This window comes from Myotis nattereri (genome assembly GCF_964212035.1).
Source record: "Myotis nattereri genome assembly, chromosome: 6".
Lineage (NCBI taxonomy): Eukaryota > Metazoa > Chordata > Mammalia > Chiroptera > Vespertilionidae > Myotis > Myotis nattereri.
The window spans coordinates 5,688,402-5,705,576 of record NC_138081.1 but is presented as its reverse complement, the minus strand read 5'-3'; the positions used below and the strand labels follow the sequence as shown (position 1 = coordinate 5,705,576).

Here is a 17,175-nt window from a genome sequence, read left to right as displayed (position 1 = left end):
GGAGGGAGCATCTCCTGACAATGATTTTCTCTCCCTGATGCATGATCCCCACTTATTTCACCTCCTAAAAATCTCAAGTGTAAGAGTATCACAAAGGTTTTAACTGAATATCACAAAGATGTCCACTCTTGAATCACCTTTCTCTCTTGGTTCTTTAAACTTCTAAGGTATTCACCTTCTAAAACTGAGAGAAAGTCTTCAAATGTTCATCCAACGCAATTCGATGAAGGCTGGGTTCCAGGCACTGGCTAAGGAACCTCCATAGAGAGCATCTGCCCGGAGACAGATGAGGTGGGTCAGCGCCAGTGCTGATTGGCTGCTTTCCTGGGGACTCTCCAGTCCGACCCTGTGTGGCCGCTCTCACAGGTTCTATTCTCTGAAGGGGCTGCATCAGCCATCAGGTGGAGCGGGCTCACTCCCTTGCTTCTTCCTTTGTTCTCCATTATGTCTGGAAAGCCGGCTCTGTGGGTCCCCGGAGGCCCCTGGACAGCAGCTGTGATGGTGTGGCTGGTGGTGCTGAGTGCCCCAGTGGCTGAGGGCGGAGACTCTCCACGTGAGTGCAGGGCAGCTGCCCCACCGCCAGCCTGGGATGGGCTCTGAGGGACCCTTGGCTGGGGCGTGGGGGGGCTATGACCTGAGAACAGTCTGTGATCAGCATTTCCTCTTTGGGAAAGGCAGCTGCTATGTTCTCATGTCCACCTTCTGGTGACAAGGTGGGGACATGGCCATCTCAGGGGCTCCAGCCTGGGGCTGTCCCAATGGGAGGGAGGAGACTGGCCACTGCCAGTGACAGGAAATGGTTATTTTTGAAGATAGAATGTTTCCAAAGAGAAGAAAGCAGGACCTTGTCCCCAAGACCTTCTCTGGATTAAAGACTAAGGGGCTCTGGTTGGGGAACTGTGTGGGGCAGGTCTGTGGTGTCAGATTTGGGGGAAAGGGCTCCCCATCCCTGAGTCTGAGCAGAGGGCTGGCAGCAAACCCTGGCCTCTGGGCAGCTGACCTGGTGCCACAGGCAGGGGCTCAGCTTCCTCCCAGGGACTTAGGGTCACACAGTGAGGGGGTGGGATTGGTCAGTTGATGGGGGAGGGAACTGAGGAGAAAGGGGAAGTGAAGAGGGGATGACATGCTGAGAAGCCGTTTATTTCAGACAGGATTCTGTCTTCCCGTAACTCTGTCAGGCTTCCTGCCACCCCTAGCGTAGGTGTCCTGGTCTTTCTACACAATTGCCTTTATGCTCTGGGTGCTCTGGGCAACCGCCCGAGCTGGCCGTTGGCACAGTCCACCTGGGATCGAGCTGATCTAACTTGGGAGCCTGTGCCCTTTCCATGAGGAGCCTCCGTTTCTGGGGTCGGGGGTGGGTCCCTGGGGCAGCACTGTTGGGGGGAAGGTCTGTGCCAGGAGGAGGGGCAAGAGCGAGCCTGTGGGAGGAGGACGCTGGGTTCTAGGTTTTCCGTCATTGCTCCCTGGACTCTCTGGCCTGTGGGGACCCTGGTCTCTGAGGTTCTGGATTCCCTGGGAAATGGGACCTCAGGGGAGGGCGTCCTGACAGCTCTGAGGCAGGGCCTGGATGTGAGATTGGGGACCGCCCTCCCAGCGGGTGTCAGGCTCAGGCCTGATCCAGGCTCCTGGGCATCCGGGAGACTCTCTCTCCTCTGTCCCCTCCCTACACGCGGGCAGTTCCCGGTGGCCATGCCCGGGCGGGGCTGGGAGGGGGAGGCAGGAAGCGAGGCCCAGCGGGGCTGCAGGTCTGTCTCCAGGGGAAGGTCCCAGGCACTGGCCCGGGGCTGAGGCCTGACAGGCGGCTCCCGCAGGGGACTTCCTGTTCCAGTTTAAGGGCCTCTGCTACTTCACCAACGGGACGCAGCGCGTGCGGCTGGTGACCAGCTACATCTACAACCGGGAGGAGTATGCGCGCTTCGACAGCGACGTGGGGGAGTACCGCGCGCTGACCCCGCAGGGGCGGCCGGACGCCGAGTACTGGAACAGCCAGAAGGACATCCTGGAGCAGACGCGGGCCGAGCTGGACACGGTGTGCAGACACAACTACCCCATGGATGAGGCCATGACCTTGAACCTGCGAGGTGAGCGCCCCTCCGGCCCCGGCCCCCTGCGCTGGGACCAGTCACCCTGCCCTGGGAATGGCGGCTTCTGGGACCCGAGCTCCAGCCACTGAAGGGACAGGGAGTCCAGCGGAGGGCGGATTGGGGTCGTGACTGGGCGGGACTGAGGGCGGGAATGAGGGGAGAGGGGAAGAAAGGGCGGTAGTGGGGGAGAGAGGGGGAGAAAGGGTGGGAATGGGAGGGAGAAAGGGCGGGAATGAGGGGAGAGGGCGAGAAAGGGCGGTAGTGGGGGAGAGAGGGGGAGAAAGGGTGGGAATGGGAGGGAGAAAGGGCGGGAATGAGGGGAGAGAGGGGGAGAAAGGGCGGTAGTGGAGGAGAGAGGGGGAGAAAGGGCGGTAGTGGGGGAGAGAGGGGGAGAAAGGGTGGGAATGGGGGGGAGAAAGGGCGGGAATGAGGAGAGAGGGGGAGAAAGGGCGGTAGTGGGGGAGAGAGGGCGAGAAAGGGCGGTAGTGGGGGAGAGAGGGCGAGAAAGGGCGGTAGTGGGGGAGAGAGGGGGAGAAAGGGTGGGAATGGGGGGGAGAAAGGGCGGGAATGAGGAGAGAGGGGGAGAAAGGGCGGTAGTGGGGGAGAGAGGGGGAGAAAGGGTGGGAATGGGGGGGAGAAAGGGCGGGAATGAGGGGAGAGGGGGAGAAAGGGCGGTAGTGGGGGAGAGAGGGGGAGAAAGGGCGGTAGTGGGGGAGAGAGGGGGAGAAAGGGCGGTAGTGGGGGAGAGAGGGGGAGAAAGGGCGGTAGTGGGGGAGAGAGGGGGAGAAAGGGCGGTAGTGGGGGAGAGAGGGGGAGAAAGGGCGGTAGTGGGGGAGAGAGGGGGATAAAGAGTGGGAATGGGGGAGAGAAAGGGCGGGAATGAGGGGAGAGGGGGAGAAAGGGTGGTAGTGGGGGAGAGAGGGGGAGAAAGGGCGGTAGTGGGGGAGAGAGGGGGATAAAGAGTGGGAATGGGGGAGAGAAAGGGCGGGAATGTGGGGAGAGGGGGAGAAAGGGTGGTAGTGGGGGAGAGAGGGGGAGAAAGGGCGGTAGTGGGGGAGAGAGGGGGATAAAGAGTGGGAATGGGGGAGAGAAAGGGCGGGAATGAGGGGAGAGGGGGAGAAAGGGCGGTAGTGGGGGAGAGAGGGGGAGAAAGGGCGGTAGTGGGGGAGAGAGGGGGATAAAGAGTGGGAATGGGGGAGAGAAAGGGCGGGAATGAGGGGAGAGGGGGAGAAAGGGCGGTAGTGGGGGAGAGAGGGGGAGAAAGGGCGGTAGTGGGGGAGAGAGGGGGAGAAAGGGCGGTAGTGGGGGAGAGAGGGGGAGAAAGGGCGGTAGTGGGGGAGAGAGGGGGATAAAGAGTGGGAATGGGGGAGAGAAAGGGCGGGAATGAGGGGAGAGGGGGAGAAAGGGCGGTAGTGGGGGAGAGAGGGGGAGAAAGGGCGGTAGTGGGGGAGAGAGGGGGAGAAAGGGCGGTAGTGGGGGAGAGAGGGGGAGAAAGGGCGGTAGTGGGGGAGAGAGGGGGATAAAGAGTGGGAATGGGGGAGAGAAAGGGCGGGAATGAGGGGAGAGGGGGAGAAAGGGTGGTAGTGGGGGAGAGAGGGGGAGAAAGGGCGGTAGTGGGGGAGAGAGGGGGATAAAGAGTGGGAATGGGGGAGAGAAAGGGCGGGAATGAGGGGAGAGGGGGAGAAAGGGTGGTAGTGGGGGAGAGAGGGGGAGAAAGGGCGGTAGTGGGGGAGAGAGGGGGATAAAGAGTGGGAATGGGGGAGAGAAAGGGCGGGAATGAGGGGAGAGGGGGAGAAAGGGCGGTAGTGGGGGAGAGAGGGGGAGAAAGGGCGGTAGTGGGGGAGAGAGGGGGATAAAGAGTGGGAATGGGGGAGAGAAAGGGCGGGAATGAGGGGAGAGGGGGAGAAAGGGTGGTAGTGGGGGAGAGAGGGGGAGAAAGGGCGGTAGTGGGGGAGAGAGGGGGAGAAAGGGTGGGAATGGGGGAGAGAAAGGGCGGGAATGAGGGGAGAGGGGGAGAAAGGGCGGTAGTGGGGGAGAGAGGGGGAGAAAGGGCGGTAGTGGGGGAGAGAGGGGGATAAAGGGTGGGAATGGGGGAGAGAAAGGGCGGGAATGAGGGGAGAGGGGGAGAAAGGGTGGTAGTGGGGGAGAGAGGGGGAGAAAGGGCGGTAGTGGGGGAGAGAGGGGGATAAAGGGTGGGAATGGGGGAGAGAAAGGGCGGGAATGAGGGGAGAGGGTGAAAAGGGCGGTAGTGGGGAGAGAGGGGGAGAAAGGGCGGTAGTGGGGGAGAGAGGGGGAGAAAGGGCGGTAGTGGGGGAGAGAGGGGGAGAAAGGGTGGGAATGGGGAGAGAAAGGGCGGGAATGAGGGGAGAGGGGGAGAAAGGGTGGTAGTGGGGGAGAGAGGGGGAGAAAGGGTGGGAATGGGGGGGAGAAAGGGCGGGAATGGGGGGGAGAGGGGGAGAAAGGGCGTAGTGGGGGAGAGAGGGGGAGAAAGGGTGGGAATGGGGGGAGAAAGGGCGGGAATGAGGGGAGAGGGCGAGAAAGGGCGGTAGTGGGGGAGAGAGGGGGAGAAAGGGTGGGAATGGGAGGGAGAAAGGGCGGGAATGGGGGGGAGAGGGGGAGAAAGGGCGGTAGTGGGGGAGAGAGGGGGAGAAAGGGCGGTAGTGGGGGAGAGAGGGGAGAAAGGGTGGGAATGGGGGAGAGAAAGGGCGGGAATGAGGGGAGAGGGGGAGAAAGGGTGGTAGTGGGGGAGAGAGGGGGAGAAAGGGCGGTAGTGGGGGAGAGAGGGGGAGAAAGGGTGGGAATGGGAGGGAGAAAGGGCGGGAATGGGGGGAGAGGGGGAGAAAGGGCGGTAGTGGGGGAGAGAGGGGGAGAAAGGGTGGGAATGGGAGGGAGAAAGGGCGGGAATGGGGGGAGAGGGGGAGAAAGGGCGGTAGTGGGGGAGAGAGGGGAGAAAGGGTGGGAATGGGGGGGGAGAAAGGGCGGGAATGAGGGGAGAGGGGGAGAAAGGGCGGTAGTGGGGGAGAGAGGGGAGAAAGGGTGGTAGTGGGGGAGAGAGGGGGAGAAAGGGTGGGAATGGGGGAGAGAAAGGGCTGGAATGAAGGGAGAGGGGGAGAAAGGGCGGTAGTGGGGGAGAGAGGGGGAGAAAGGGCGGTAGTGGGGGAGAGAGGGGGAGAAAGGGCGGTAGTGGGGGAGAGAGGGCGAGAAAGGGCGGTAGTGGGGGAGAGAGGGCGAGAAAGGGCGGTAGTGGGGGAGAGAGGGGGAGAAAGGGTGGGAATGGGAGCGAGAAAGGGCGGGAATGAGGGGAGAGGGGGAGAAAGGGCGGTAGTGGGGGAGAGAGGGGAGAAAGGGCGGTAGTGGGGGAGAGAGGGGGAGAAAGGGTGGGAATGGGAAGGAGAAAGGGCTGGAATGAGGGGAGAGGGGAGAAAGGGCGGTAGTGGGGGAGAGAGGGGGAGAAAGGGTGGGAATGGGAGGGAGAAAGGCGGGAATGGGGGGGAGAAAGGGCGGGAATGGGGAGAGAGGGCGAGAAAGGGCGGTAGTGGGGGAGAGAGGGGGAGAAAGGGCGGTAGTGGGGGAGAGAGGGGGAGAAAGGGTGGGAATGGGGGGAGAAAGGGCGGGAATGAGGGGAGAGGGGGAGAAAGGGTGGTAGTGGGGAGAGAGGGGGAGAAAGGGCGGTAGTAGGGGAGAGAGGGGGAGAAAGGGTGGGAATGGGGGGGAGAGGGGGAGAAAGGGCGGTAGTGGGGGAGAGAGGGGGAGAAAGGGCGGTAGTGGGGGAGAGAGGGGAGAAAGGGCGGTAGTGGGGGAGAGAGGGGGAGAAAGGGCGGTAGTGGGGGAGAGAGGGGGAGAAAGGGTGGTAGTGGGGGAGAGAGGGGGAGAAAGGGCGGTAGTGGGGGAGAGAGGGGGAGAAAGGGTGGGAATGGGAGGGAGAAAGGGCGGGAATCGGGGGGAGAAAGGGCGGGAATGGGGGGGAGAAAGGGCGGGAATGGGGGAGAGAGGGCGAGAATGGGGGAGAGAGGGCGAGAAAGGGCGGTAGTGGGGGAGAGAGGGCGAGAAAGGGCGGTAGTGGGGGAGAGAGGGGGAGAAAGGGTGGGAATGGGAGCGAGAAAGGGCGGGAATGAGGGGAGAGGGGGAGAAAGGGCGGTAGTGGGGGAGAGAGGGGAGAAAGGGCGGTAGTGGGGGAGAGAGGGGGAGAAAGGGTGGGAATGGGAAGGAGAAAGGGCTGGAATGAGGGGAGAGGGGGAGAAAGGGCGGTAGTGGGGGAGAGAGGGGGAGAAAGGGCGGTAGTGGGGGAGAGAGGGGGAGAAAGGGCGGTAGTGGGGGAGAGAGGTGGAGAAAGGGTGGGAATGGGAGGGAGAAAGGCGGGAATGGGGGGGAGAAAGGGCGGGAATGGGGGAGAGAGGGCGAGAAAGGGCGGTAGTGGGGGAGAGAGGGGGAGAAAGGGCGGTAGTGGGGGAGAGAGGGGGAGAAAGGGCGGTAGTAGGGGAGAGAGGGGGAGAAAGGGTGGGAATGGGGGGAGAAAGGGCGGGAATGGGGGGGAGAAAGGGCGGGAATGGGGGAAAGAGGGCGAGAAAGGGCGGTTGTGGGGGAGAGAGGGGGAGAAAGGGCGGTAGTAGGGGAGAGAGGGGGAGAAAGGGTGGGAATGGGGGGGAGAAAGGGCGGGAATGAGGGGAGAGGGGGAGAAAGGGTGGTAGTGGGGGAGAGAGGGGGAGAAAGGGCTGTAGTGGGGGAGAGATGGGGAGAAAGGGCGGCAGTGGGGAAAGAGGGGGAGAAAGGGCGGTAGTGGGGGAGAGAGGTGGAGAAAGGGTGGTAGTGGGGGAGAGAGGGGGAGAAAGGGTGGGAATGGGGGGAGAAAGGGCGGGAATGAGGGGAGAGGGGGAGAAAGGGCGGGAATGGGCGAGAGAGGGGGAGAAAGGGCGGGAATGGGGGGGGAGAAAGGGCGGTAATGGGGGAGAGGGGGACAAAGGGTGGGAATGGGGGGTGAAAGGGGGGAATTAGGGGGGAGAGGGGGAGAAAGGGTGGGAATGGGGGAGAGAAAGGGCGGGAATGGGGGGGAGAAAGGGCGGAAATGTGGGGAGAGGTGAGAAAGGGCGGGAATGAGAGGGGAGAGGGGGAGAAAGGGCGGGAATGAGGGGGGGAGAGTTGGACCGAGGTCAGGAATGAGGTTGGGGGGAGAGGTGAAAGAGAGGGACTGAATGAGGGGACCCAGCTTGGGAATGATGGGGGAACAGAGGAGTATGGGCGGGGGATCGGGGAGGACTTGGCCAGATTGGAAAAGGCACCAGCACAGATTCCTCAGTCCCTCCAGGTCATCAGGAACCCTCTAGGGATGTGGAGTGGGTTCAGGCATCTGCTCCTCCTTCCACCCATTCGCACCTCCTGCCTCACACTCAGGTGTGCTTGCCTCCCTGTCCCTCACTTTGCAGAAACTACCCCCATGTCCCTGTGCCTCATGTCCCCGTGTCCCTATGCTCCCTGTCCCTGTGCCCTGTGACCCTGTGCCCCATGTCCCCTTGTGTCTGTGTCCCCGTTTCCCTGTCTCTGTGTTCCATGTCCCTGTGTCTCTGTGCCCCCCGTCCCCATGTCTCTGTGCCTCACATCCCTGAGTCCCAATTTCCCGGTCTCTGTGCCCCATGTCCTCGTGTCCCTGTGCTCGGTGTCTCTGTGCCCCTCATCTCCTGTCTCCACGCTGTTGTGAGTTTGTAGCTGGACCACTTCCAGCTTAACCTGTGGGATTTGGAGCTCCACACTGCTCCAAGGCCCTGTCCACACGTGCAGTATATCACAGCCGTGAAGGAGTTTTTTGACTCTTTTTTTAAAATTCTTTATTGCTTAAAATATTATGTAAGTCTCCTTTTCCCCCCATTTATGTCTCCTCGGCTGCCCCCACCCCCAGCACATGCCCTCCCCCCACACTCCCCTCCCAACATGTCCATGGGTTATGCTCATGTGCATGCATACAAGTACTTTGGTTGATCTCTTACCCCCTCACCCCCCACCTTCCCTCATAGGTTGGACAGTCTGTTCGATGCTTCTATGACTCTGGTGCTATTTTTGTTCATCAGTTTATGTTGTTCATTATATTTCACAAATGAGTGAGATCATGTGGTATTTATCTTTGACTGGCTTATTTCACTCAGCATAATGATCTCCAGTTCCATCCATGCTATTGTATTCCATCATGTAGATGTACCACAGTTTTCTAATCCATTCATCTGCTGATGAGCACTTAGGCTGTTTCCAGATCTTAGCTATGGTGAATTGTGCTGCTATGAACATAGGGGTGCATATATCCTCTCTGATTGGTGTTTCTGGCTTCTTGGGATATATTCCTAGAAGTGGGATCACTGGGTCAAATGGGAGTTTCATTTTTAGTTTTTTGAGGAAACTCCATACTGTTCTCCACAGTGGCTGCACCAGTCTGCATTCCCACCAGCAGTGCACAAGGGTTCCTTTTTCTCCACATCCTCTCCAGCATTTGTCGTTTGTTGATTTGTTGATGATAGCCATTCTGACAGGTGTGAGATGGAACCTCATTGTTGTTTTGATTTGCATCTCTCAGATGATTAGTGACTTTGAGCATGTTTTCATATGTCTCTTGGCTTTCTGAATGTCCTCTTTCAAAAAGTGTCTATTTAGGTCCTTTGCCCATTTTTTGGTTGGCTTGTTTATCTTCCTTTTGTTAAGTTGTTTGAGGTCCCTATAAATTTTCGTGATTAAACCCTTATTGGTGATAACATCGGCAAATATGTTCTCCTATGCAATGGGCTTTCTTGTTGTTTTGTTGATGGTTTCTTTTGCTGTGCAGAAGTTTTTTATTGTTTTGCCTCTTTGGTGTCAAATTTTTATTCATTTCAATTCTGTTCTCTAAATGTCTGTCACTAGTCCTGCACCTCTTTCAGCAGCGACTGTCAGTTATGTTTCTGGGCCTCTGCCTACACATTCCCTGGCGCAGTGAGCTCACTCAGCCCATCTGAGATTAATGAGTAAATTCTCAGCTGCCACCCACTGAGGCGCAATAAAAAACAGAAGGGCAAGTAGAGCCTTAAAACTGACTTTATTAATTATTTTGTGCTATTTTGCTTAATGCAGTAAACTCTTCTTGACTTGGATCTTAATTAAGAATTTGTGCATGCAAAGTCTGAGGGAAAAAGTGTTTGCTAAAAGCAAAAACAACACTTCAGTGGTTCGTAAGGCAGAATTTATTTTTTTTATATTTTTAATATATATTTTATTGATTTTTCACAGAGAGGAAGGGAGAGGGATAGAGAGTTAGAAACATCGATGAGACAGAAACATTGATCAACTGCCTCCTGCACGGCCCCTACTGGGTATGTGCTTGCAACCAAGGTACATGCCCTTGACTGGAATCGAACCGGGGACCCTTGAGTCTGCAGGCCGACGCTCTATCCACTGAGCCAAACCAGCTAGGGCAGTAAGGCAGAATTTAATCTCTTAAGAAGCTCGGCAAATGGCGCAATAGAGCTGAAGTTTTGAAGTAAATAAAGTGATGCTATTAAATGATTGAATAAAAATTTTTTCAGGTTCTTTTTTAAAAATATATTTTATTGATCTTTTACAGAGAGGAAGGGAGAGAGATAGTTAGAAACATCGATGAGAGAGAAACATCGATCAGCCACCTCCTGCACACTTCCCACTGGGGATGTGCTCGCAACCAAGGTACATGCCCTTGACCGGAGTCGAACCTGGGACCTTTCAGTCCACAGGCCAATGCTCTATCCACTGAGCCAAACCAGCCACGGCTCAGGTTTTTCTTTTGACTTAGACCCTGCCTCCCTCCCCCAAGAATCACCGTCCATTCAGGAATAGATATTGTGAATGTTAATTATAGCCATTTAATGAGCATCTATTTCTTGACAATCACCTTACCAAACACCCTCTGTTTAATGCTATTTAATTTTGCAACTACTTGTGTGCTGGGAGTTAACATGACACTTTAATATGGTAATATTGGTACATAATAAACACTTGAATTAATTAGCCCAGTTGCTCACTACACAGCAGTCACTGTGTTCTGTATTGCATGTGTGTACTACATGTATATCATGGGAGCACAGCCTCATGAAAGCAGTTATAACCAGAAGCAGCAAAATGAGTCTGTTCTTGCCTATTTTCAATGTTGGTGGGGATGGAAAGTTCACTAGTGAATCCCTAGTCTGGCCCCAGTGTTATCTGAACATGTTCACATTCACATAACTTTTGCTGACTTTACACTCTCTCGCCTTCTGACCCACATCCTAATGCCACCAAGTGCTTATATTTTTGCTATCTCAGGTCTATTTTAATAAAAATTATTCTAAAATTTTTCTTTTGAACTCATGCCCTGTTTTTTGACTCTCAGTTTGTCAAACTGACAGATTTTATGAATCCTGAGCCGTGGCTGGTTTGGCTCAGTGGATAGAGCATTGGCCTGTGGACTGAAAGGTCCCAGGTTCGACTCCGGTCAAGGGCATGTACCTTGGTTGCGAGCACATCCCCAGTGGGAAGTGTGCAGGAGGTGGCTGATCGATGTTTCTCTCTCATCGATGTTTCTAACTATCTCTCTCCCTTCCTCTCTGTAAAAGATCAATAAAATATATTTTTAAAAAAGAACCTGAAAAAATTTTTATTCAATCATTTAATAGCATCACTTTATTTACTTCAAAACTTCAGCTCTATTGCGCCGGATTTTTATGAAAAGCATGAATCCATGCTTTTAGTCAGTCCCAGGAAGGAGAACCTGACAAGAGTCTAAGTGAGTCTGGCTGGTGTTGCTCAGTGATTGAGTGTTTTTCCATGCACTGGAAGGTCTTGGGTTTGATTCCTGGTCAGGGCACAGGCTCAGGTTGTGGGTTTGATCCCTGATCAAGGTGCATGCAGGAGGCAATGAAAAATGTTTCTCTCTTTCTCTCTCTTTTTCCATTCCTTTCTCTCTCTCTTTAAAACAAATCAATGAAAACATATTTAAAATGCACACATGAACTATGTAGTATATAGTTTGACACTATAAGGGAAATGCAGTAAAATGGCTGGAGAGATAAAGGATGAGATGCATAAATAGTGAGGGAGAGTCTGTAGTATTTGAGCACAGATGGCTCTCTGAGAAGATAAAGGAATTGAGACATGGGCAAGAATGATATTTATCAGTGTTACTTGTTTTCAAGGTTCTATTTTCCTGCAAAAATTTTATAAACTTTCAAAATAACATTTATTTTACTAAATTGCAATTTCTATAAGAGGAGGGACTATAGTCTGCTATCTTTCTATTCCTAGTGCTTGTGCAATTTATATTTGTTGAATGAATGAATAAATGAATCAGTAAATGGATAAAACATAGGTGGCATAGATGATGTGGACATGAGGTTTATTATTGAATAGTATACAATTTAATGGGAGTTTGCCACTGAATGGCATCTGAGCTGGGTTAGGCTAACAGCTGAGAGGGGTTTGTTGATGGATGACGTGTGAGAAGTGCTCCTGCCCTTAAATCCTGTCTGTGTTTCCCGCTGAGAATGGTAGGGAAGAGCCTGTTTGAGAGCATTGCTTCGGAGGAGGGATGTGCTGGTCACTGCTGTCCTGCTCTGTTGGACATAGAACTGTCTGTGATGTTCCTAATTATCAGTCCATATTATTGTTCATGAAGCCGTGACCAGTGCTGATGGGCCCCCCGGAGATTCAAACTGAGGTATTTTCTCCACTGTGAGGAGCAGCGGGACCAACAGGAAATGGTCACTGTCCTGGTGTGAGTCCCTAGAGCTGATCCCCACGGTCACCATCAACAGGTGGAGGGAAAAGAAGTCCGTGTTTATCATCTTTATTTAAAAACATTGTGAATAGTGGCCGGTATAACACAGCAATTTAAACATTTAAAGGCTTCATTTTTATAAATTGGTATCAATAGAATAACTCCTATTAAATGATTGTGTTAGGTCTTGACTCTGAAAAGTTAACTGACTCATGTGTTTACTTGAGCTAATCAAGTGGCCCAGCTTGGGTCCTCATCCCAGACTCAGAATCCAGGGTTCTTTCCCACTGGTTCAGGGAGGACCCTCCCTGTGGGGAGACTTGCTTGTGCCCCCACATCTCACTCTCTATTTTCCTCTCTGTCACCCCTCCCCTCCCAGTGGAGCCCACAGTGACCATCTCCCCGGCCAAGACAGAGGCCCTGAACCACCACAACATGCTGGTCTGCTCGGTGACGGATTTCTATCCGGCCCACATCAAAGTCCGCTGGTTCCGGAACGACCAGGAGGAGACAGACGGCGTCGTGTCCACCCCCCGGATTAGGAACGGGGACTGGACCTACCAGATCCTCGTGATGCTGGAAATGACCCCCCAGCGAGGAGACGTCTACACCTGCCGAGTGGAGCACCCCAGCCTCCAGAGCCCCATCACAGTGGAGTGGCGTAAGGGGCAGTTTCTTTCCTGCACCCTGGGCCCCACAGACAGAGGGCAAACAGCGTCCCCTGTCTGTTCCATCGCATCCCTACCCCTGATGTCACTGCTGAGTGGACATCACAGGACGCTAGGCCACCTCATTCCATGGCAGGAGCATCAGAAGATTCCTAATCTCATTGTGTTTCCAGACATTAGGGAGGTCACTCTACACCACAGCCAGAACCCAGCCTGGGAGCTCTGGAGGGCTGACTGTGGCAGCTGGTGACGGGACTTGGGGTCCAAGTTTAAGGACTCGTGTGAAGGAGCAGGACCCACTCCCCTGTCACCCACCCACGGTGTCCAAGGGTTTACTGTCTGGTCCCGCCCCAGGGGTGGAGGCTTCCAAAGGGCCCCTGTGGGTTTGGGGACAGAAGCTGACACCCAGGCTCTGCTCCCCAGGGGCGCAGTCTGGATCCACCCAGAGCAAGATGCTGAGCGGCGTTGGGGGCTTCGTGCTGGGACTGATCTTCCTGGGCCTGGGCCTTGTCATCCGTCACAGGAAACAGAAGGGTAAGCAACTGGGGAAACGGGAAGATGGGCAGTGCTCGGGACCCTCTGTTGAGGGGGCTTCTGCTTGTAGGTGTAACTCTCCTCCTGACCTGGTAGGCAGGCAGCCAGGCTGGTGGTGGGAGGAGACAGACAGCTAGGCCAGGCTTTGGACTGGATTTTACTGGTTGAAAGGCAGCCCTGCCACAGGTATGACTGTGGCTAGTGTCCTGGGGCTGAGAGCTCATCGCTGGCCCCTTTCCAAAAGCTGCTTCTTTAAGAAGGTCAGGGCATTGGCTTCCCTTCCTTCTAGTGACAGGTCCACTCATTTGGGAGATTGTAGCTTAGGGGTAAGGCCTTGTGGCTGATGGGTAGGGAGAAACTAGATTTCCAACTAAGTTGCTTATCTCATTTCCTGTGGGTGGGAGAGGGACTAGCTGTTTGCGTGATGAGATCTTTCTCGGTGTAAGGATCTCATGGGCATCCCCCAGGTACTGTTTCTGCTCTGATTTAATGGGGAGGGGAGGATGGAGGGTGGTACTAGGACAGGAAAAAGAGGGAGGGGGCAAGATGAGTGTTCCTGGTCACAAAGGTCATGGTTCATGGCCTATTCCCTACCAGGGGATCAAGAATTCAGGGAGGAAGCTCTGGGCTTGTTATACAAAACCAGCATTTAACTTTGGTGAATCTTTCTGTGAAACGTGGAGCCAGAGCCACGTCTTGGGTGGTAGGCACAGGGGTGATGCTCATTTTGTGCCACATGCTGGTGGCTCCTGCCTGTGGGTATTTATAAGTGATTCCTAGTGATGGACAGAGGGTTGGTTTAATTAAATTTGTTAAAAAGGTTGAAATGCTCATATCCCCCAAGGATAACAGCTGTCAGCTGTCCTCCCCCACAACCCCCGCATGTCTGTGTGAGGCTGAAGTGCGTGTCCTCTTCAGCTTATTTCACCCCAACACTGATACTGGGGGAGGTAATGACCATATGTGGAGACCTCAGCTTTACCTGATGCTGCAGGGGCCAGAGAGGTGGGGACAGGGTATGTCCCAGGTGCTGGGTGCTGATCACTCTCTCTTCTACAGGGCTCCTGCGCTGACTCCTGAGGGTGCTTTGACTGGGATCCGCTGTGTTTCTTCTGAAATGCCTGCTTGTTGTCCTCGCCCAGAATTCCCAGCTGCCTGTGAGCCTGTTCCCTCTGAGATCAGAGTCCTAGTTACTCTGATGCAGTCAAGCAGGCATCTCCTGCGACCCCTCCTCCCCGCCTCAGGCTATGGCTGTGCCCCTGGAGTCTGTCCTATGGGCTCCAGCTGAGTCAACTCAAGGCCCCCAAGGCATTTTTCTTTTGTTCCACGCACCACCCCCCTGCCCCCGCCCACCCCTCCTCACTGTCCAAGAGAAGCAGATTGAAGCCTTTACCTGACTCCAGAGCTTTTATCATAATTAAACATGTTACCTGTATCTGAGCCTTCTTAACTGGGTGGAGGCAGGAAGCCACTGAAGAATGAAAGGAACATATTTTGCTCCTTGAGGGAGACTAGAGCATCTTGGGGTGCTGTGATAAACGTGGGCAGAGGGAACAATTCAATCATCCCTCTTCCTGGCTCTTTGGTATTGATGTTCAGTGCAGTGTTCTTAGGATGTGCCGGCCTCTCTTCCAGCCTGGTGGGTAGAGTGTACGTCAGCATGGTGGAATTACCTGGGCCCAGGTATAGTGGCCCCTGGGGTCTCAAAGAACCAGACTGATGTCTCAGATGTCTTGGCAAGTCACATTGATCAACGTCAATTTTTTTTTTTTTGATGATGATGACAAAATTCTTTTATTAGCAGACTAGACACCCAGTGAATGAATTCGTGAATGGGTGGGGTTCCTTGGTCTGGCCAGCATCAGGGCCGATTGGGGCCATCTCCCCCCGTCCTGATCGGGGTGATCAGGGCAGGCTGGCAAGGGGAGGGACAGTGGGAGATTGGCTGGCTGTGGTAGCTCACTGACCACCAGGGGGCAGCTCCTGCATTGAGTGGTCAGTGTGTGTCATAGCGAGCAGTCGTTCAGTTGCTTATGCTTTTCTACACTAATAAAAGAGAAACATGGTAATTGGCGTACGACCGCTACCCTTTTCATTGGCTAATCAGCGAGATATGCAAATTAACTGTCAGCCAAGATGGCGGCCGGCAGCCAGGCAGCTTGAAACTAACATGAGGCTTGCTTGCTTCAGTGACGGAGGAAACCAACATTCCCTGCCTGAGCTGCAGGCCTCTGAGCCTGCAGTTTAAGAAACATAGTAACAGATACCACCGGACTTCAGCCAGCAGATTCGCAACATTGTAAGCAAAGGCCAGAAACCTACTTTCAGCCATGTAGGCCTAAGAGCTGGAACCAAGCCTCAAAGCTAAAGCTGGCCCAGAATTAAAAAAAAGAAAAAAAAAGAAAAAAAGGAGCGGTTGGGAGCTTCAGTCACCCCCAGCCTGAAAACAGCCCTCAGCCCCTCACCCAGACTGGCCAGGCACCCCAGTGGGGACCCCCACCCTGATCCAGGACACCCTTCAGGGCAAACCAGCCGGCCCCACCCGTGCACCAGGCCTCTACCCTATATAGTAAAAGGGTAATATGCCTCCCAACACGGGGATCAGCGGAGCCATGAGGCCTCCCGGCACTGGGATCAGTGTGACAGGGGGCAGCGCCCAAACCCCCTGATCGCCCTGTGGCTCTGTGTGTGACAGGGGAAGGTGCCCCAACCCCCTGATCAGCCCTGCTCTGTGCCTGATGGGGGGAGCTCCCCAACCCCCCCCTCCCAAGGGCCCTGCTCTGTGTGTGATGGGGTAGAGCCATAACCTCCCCATCGGCCCTGGCCTGAGTGTGAGAGTGGCGGCACCCCAACCCCCTGATGGGCCCTGCTCTGTGTGTGACGGGGGCAGCGCCCCAACCCCCTGATTGGCCCTGCTCTGTGCGTGACAGGGTACAGAGCCCCAACCCCCCTGATGGGTCCTGCTCTGTGAGTGACAGGGGGCAGCGCCCCAACCCCCTGATTGGCCCTGCTCTGTGCGTGACGAGGGTGGCACCGCAACCTCCCCATCGACCCTGCCTTGAGTGTGACAGGGGACGGTGCCCCAACCCCCCAATTGGCCCTACCCTGAGCGTGACTGAGGGTGGCATCGCAACCTCCCAATCCGCCCTGCTCTGAGCCCGACCAGGGGCTGCACCTAGGGATTGGGCCTGCCCTCTGCCACCCGGGAGCAGGCCTAAGCCAGCAGGTCGTTATCTCCCGAGGGGTCCCAGACTGCGAGAGGGCACAGGCCGGGCTGAGGGACTCCCCCTCCCCCCCCCCCCCCGAGTGCACAAATTTTTGTGCACCGGGCCTCTAGTATATATATAAACAGAGTCAACCAGTTAGAAATTGGTGATGAATGAATGAACATGTTTTCCGGCCTGAGCATTTCTTGTAGTTATCTGCAGTGGTAGTTTAAAGCATCATTTAAAATAGCACTTTCTTATCCAAAGCACTAATTATAAAGAATATATGCACTCCTATGTTCATTGCAGCGTTATTTACAATAGCCAAGGTATGGAAGCCACCCAAGTGTCCATCAACAAACAAATGGATAGTAAAGTTGTGGTACATATAAACAATGGATTATTACTTGGCCATAAAAAAATAAAGAAATGTTACCATCTGTGACAGCATGGATGGACCTAGAGGGTATTGTGCTAAGTCAAATAAGTCAAAGACAAATACTATATCATTTCACTTATATGTGGGATCTGAAGAACAAAGTAAATGGATAAATAAAATAGAAATAGACTCATAGATACAGAGACCCAGCTGGTGATTGCCAAATAGTTGGGGTTGAGGGACTGGGTGAAAAAGGTGAAGGGATTAGTAGTACAGATTGGGCCCTGGCTGGTTTGGCTCAGTTGATAGAGCATCGGCCTGTGGACTGAAAAACCCAGGGTTTGATTCCGGTCAAGGGCACATGCCCGGGTTGTGGGCTCGATCCCCAGTAGCGGGTGAGCAGAAGGCAGCCGATCAATGATTCTCTGTCATCATTGATGTTTCTCTCTCTCCCTCTCCCTTCCTCTCTGAAATCAACAAAAATATATATTTAATAATAATAAAAATGAAATACAGACTGATAGTCACAAAATAGTCACAGGGTTGTAAAGTATAGCATAGTCAA

At 54.5% G+C, this 17,175-nt stretch overlaps 1 protein-coding gene across 2 annotated transcripts; it reads left to right on the top strand.

The window, feature by feature from the left end:
* Nucleotides 1-362: 362 nt before the first annotated feature.
* Nucleotides 363-15,404, top strand: LOC308521867 (HLA class II histocompatibility antigen, DQ beta 1 chain). Of its 2 annotated transcripts, none has more exons than XM_081094996.1 (5): nucleotides 363-553; nucleotides 1,812-2,081; nucleotides 12,203-12,484; nucleotides 12,915-13,025; nucleotides 14,085-15,404. In XM_081094996.1, exons 1-5 carry the CDS (start codon nucleotides 445-447, stop codon nucleotides 14,096-14,098), a joined length of 786 nt encoding a protein of 261 aa, XP_080951122.1. In that variant the 5' UTR covers nucleotides 363-444; the 3' UTR covers nucleotides 14,099-15,404. The 2 variants fall into 2 exon arrangements, with proteins under 2 accessions (XP_080951122.1, XP_080951121.1); XM_081094995.1 differs by having other exon boundaries at nucleotides 12,923-13,025; nucleotides 14,085-15,398.
* The last annotated feature ends 1,771 nt before the right edge of the window (nucleotides 15,405-17,175 follow it).

Bases quoted from the DNA above. Each gene is read 5' to 3' on its own strand.
- LOC308521867 (XM_081094995.1), top strand. From the start codon at position 445: ATGTCTGGAAAGCCGGCTCTGTGGGTCCCCGGAGGCCCCTGGACAGCA. The intron at 2,082-12,202 runs GTGAGCGCCCCT...CTCCCCTCCCAG, and splicing joins CATGACCTTGAACCTGCGAG to TGGAGCCCACAGTGACCATC. The intron at 12,485-12,922 runs GTAAGGGGCAGT...CCAGGGGCGCAG, and splicing joins CCCCATCACAGTGGAGTGGC to TCTGGATCCACCCAGAGCAA.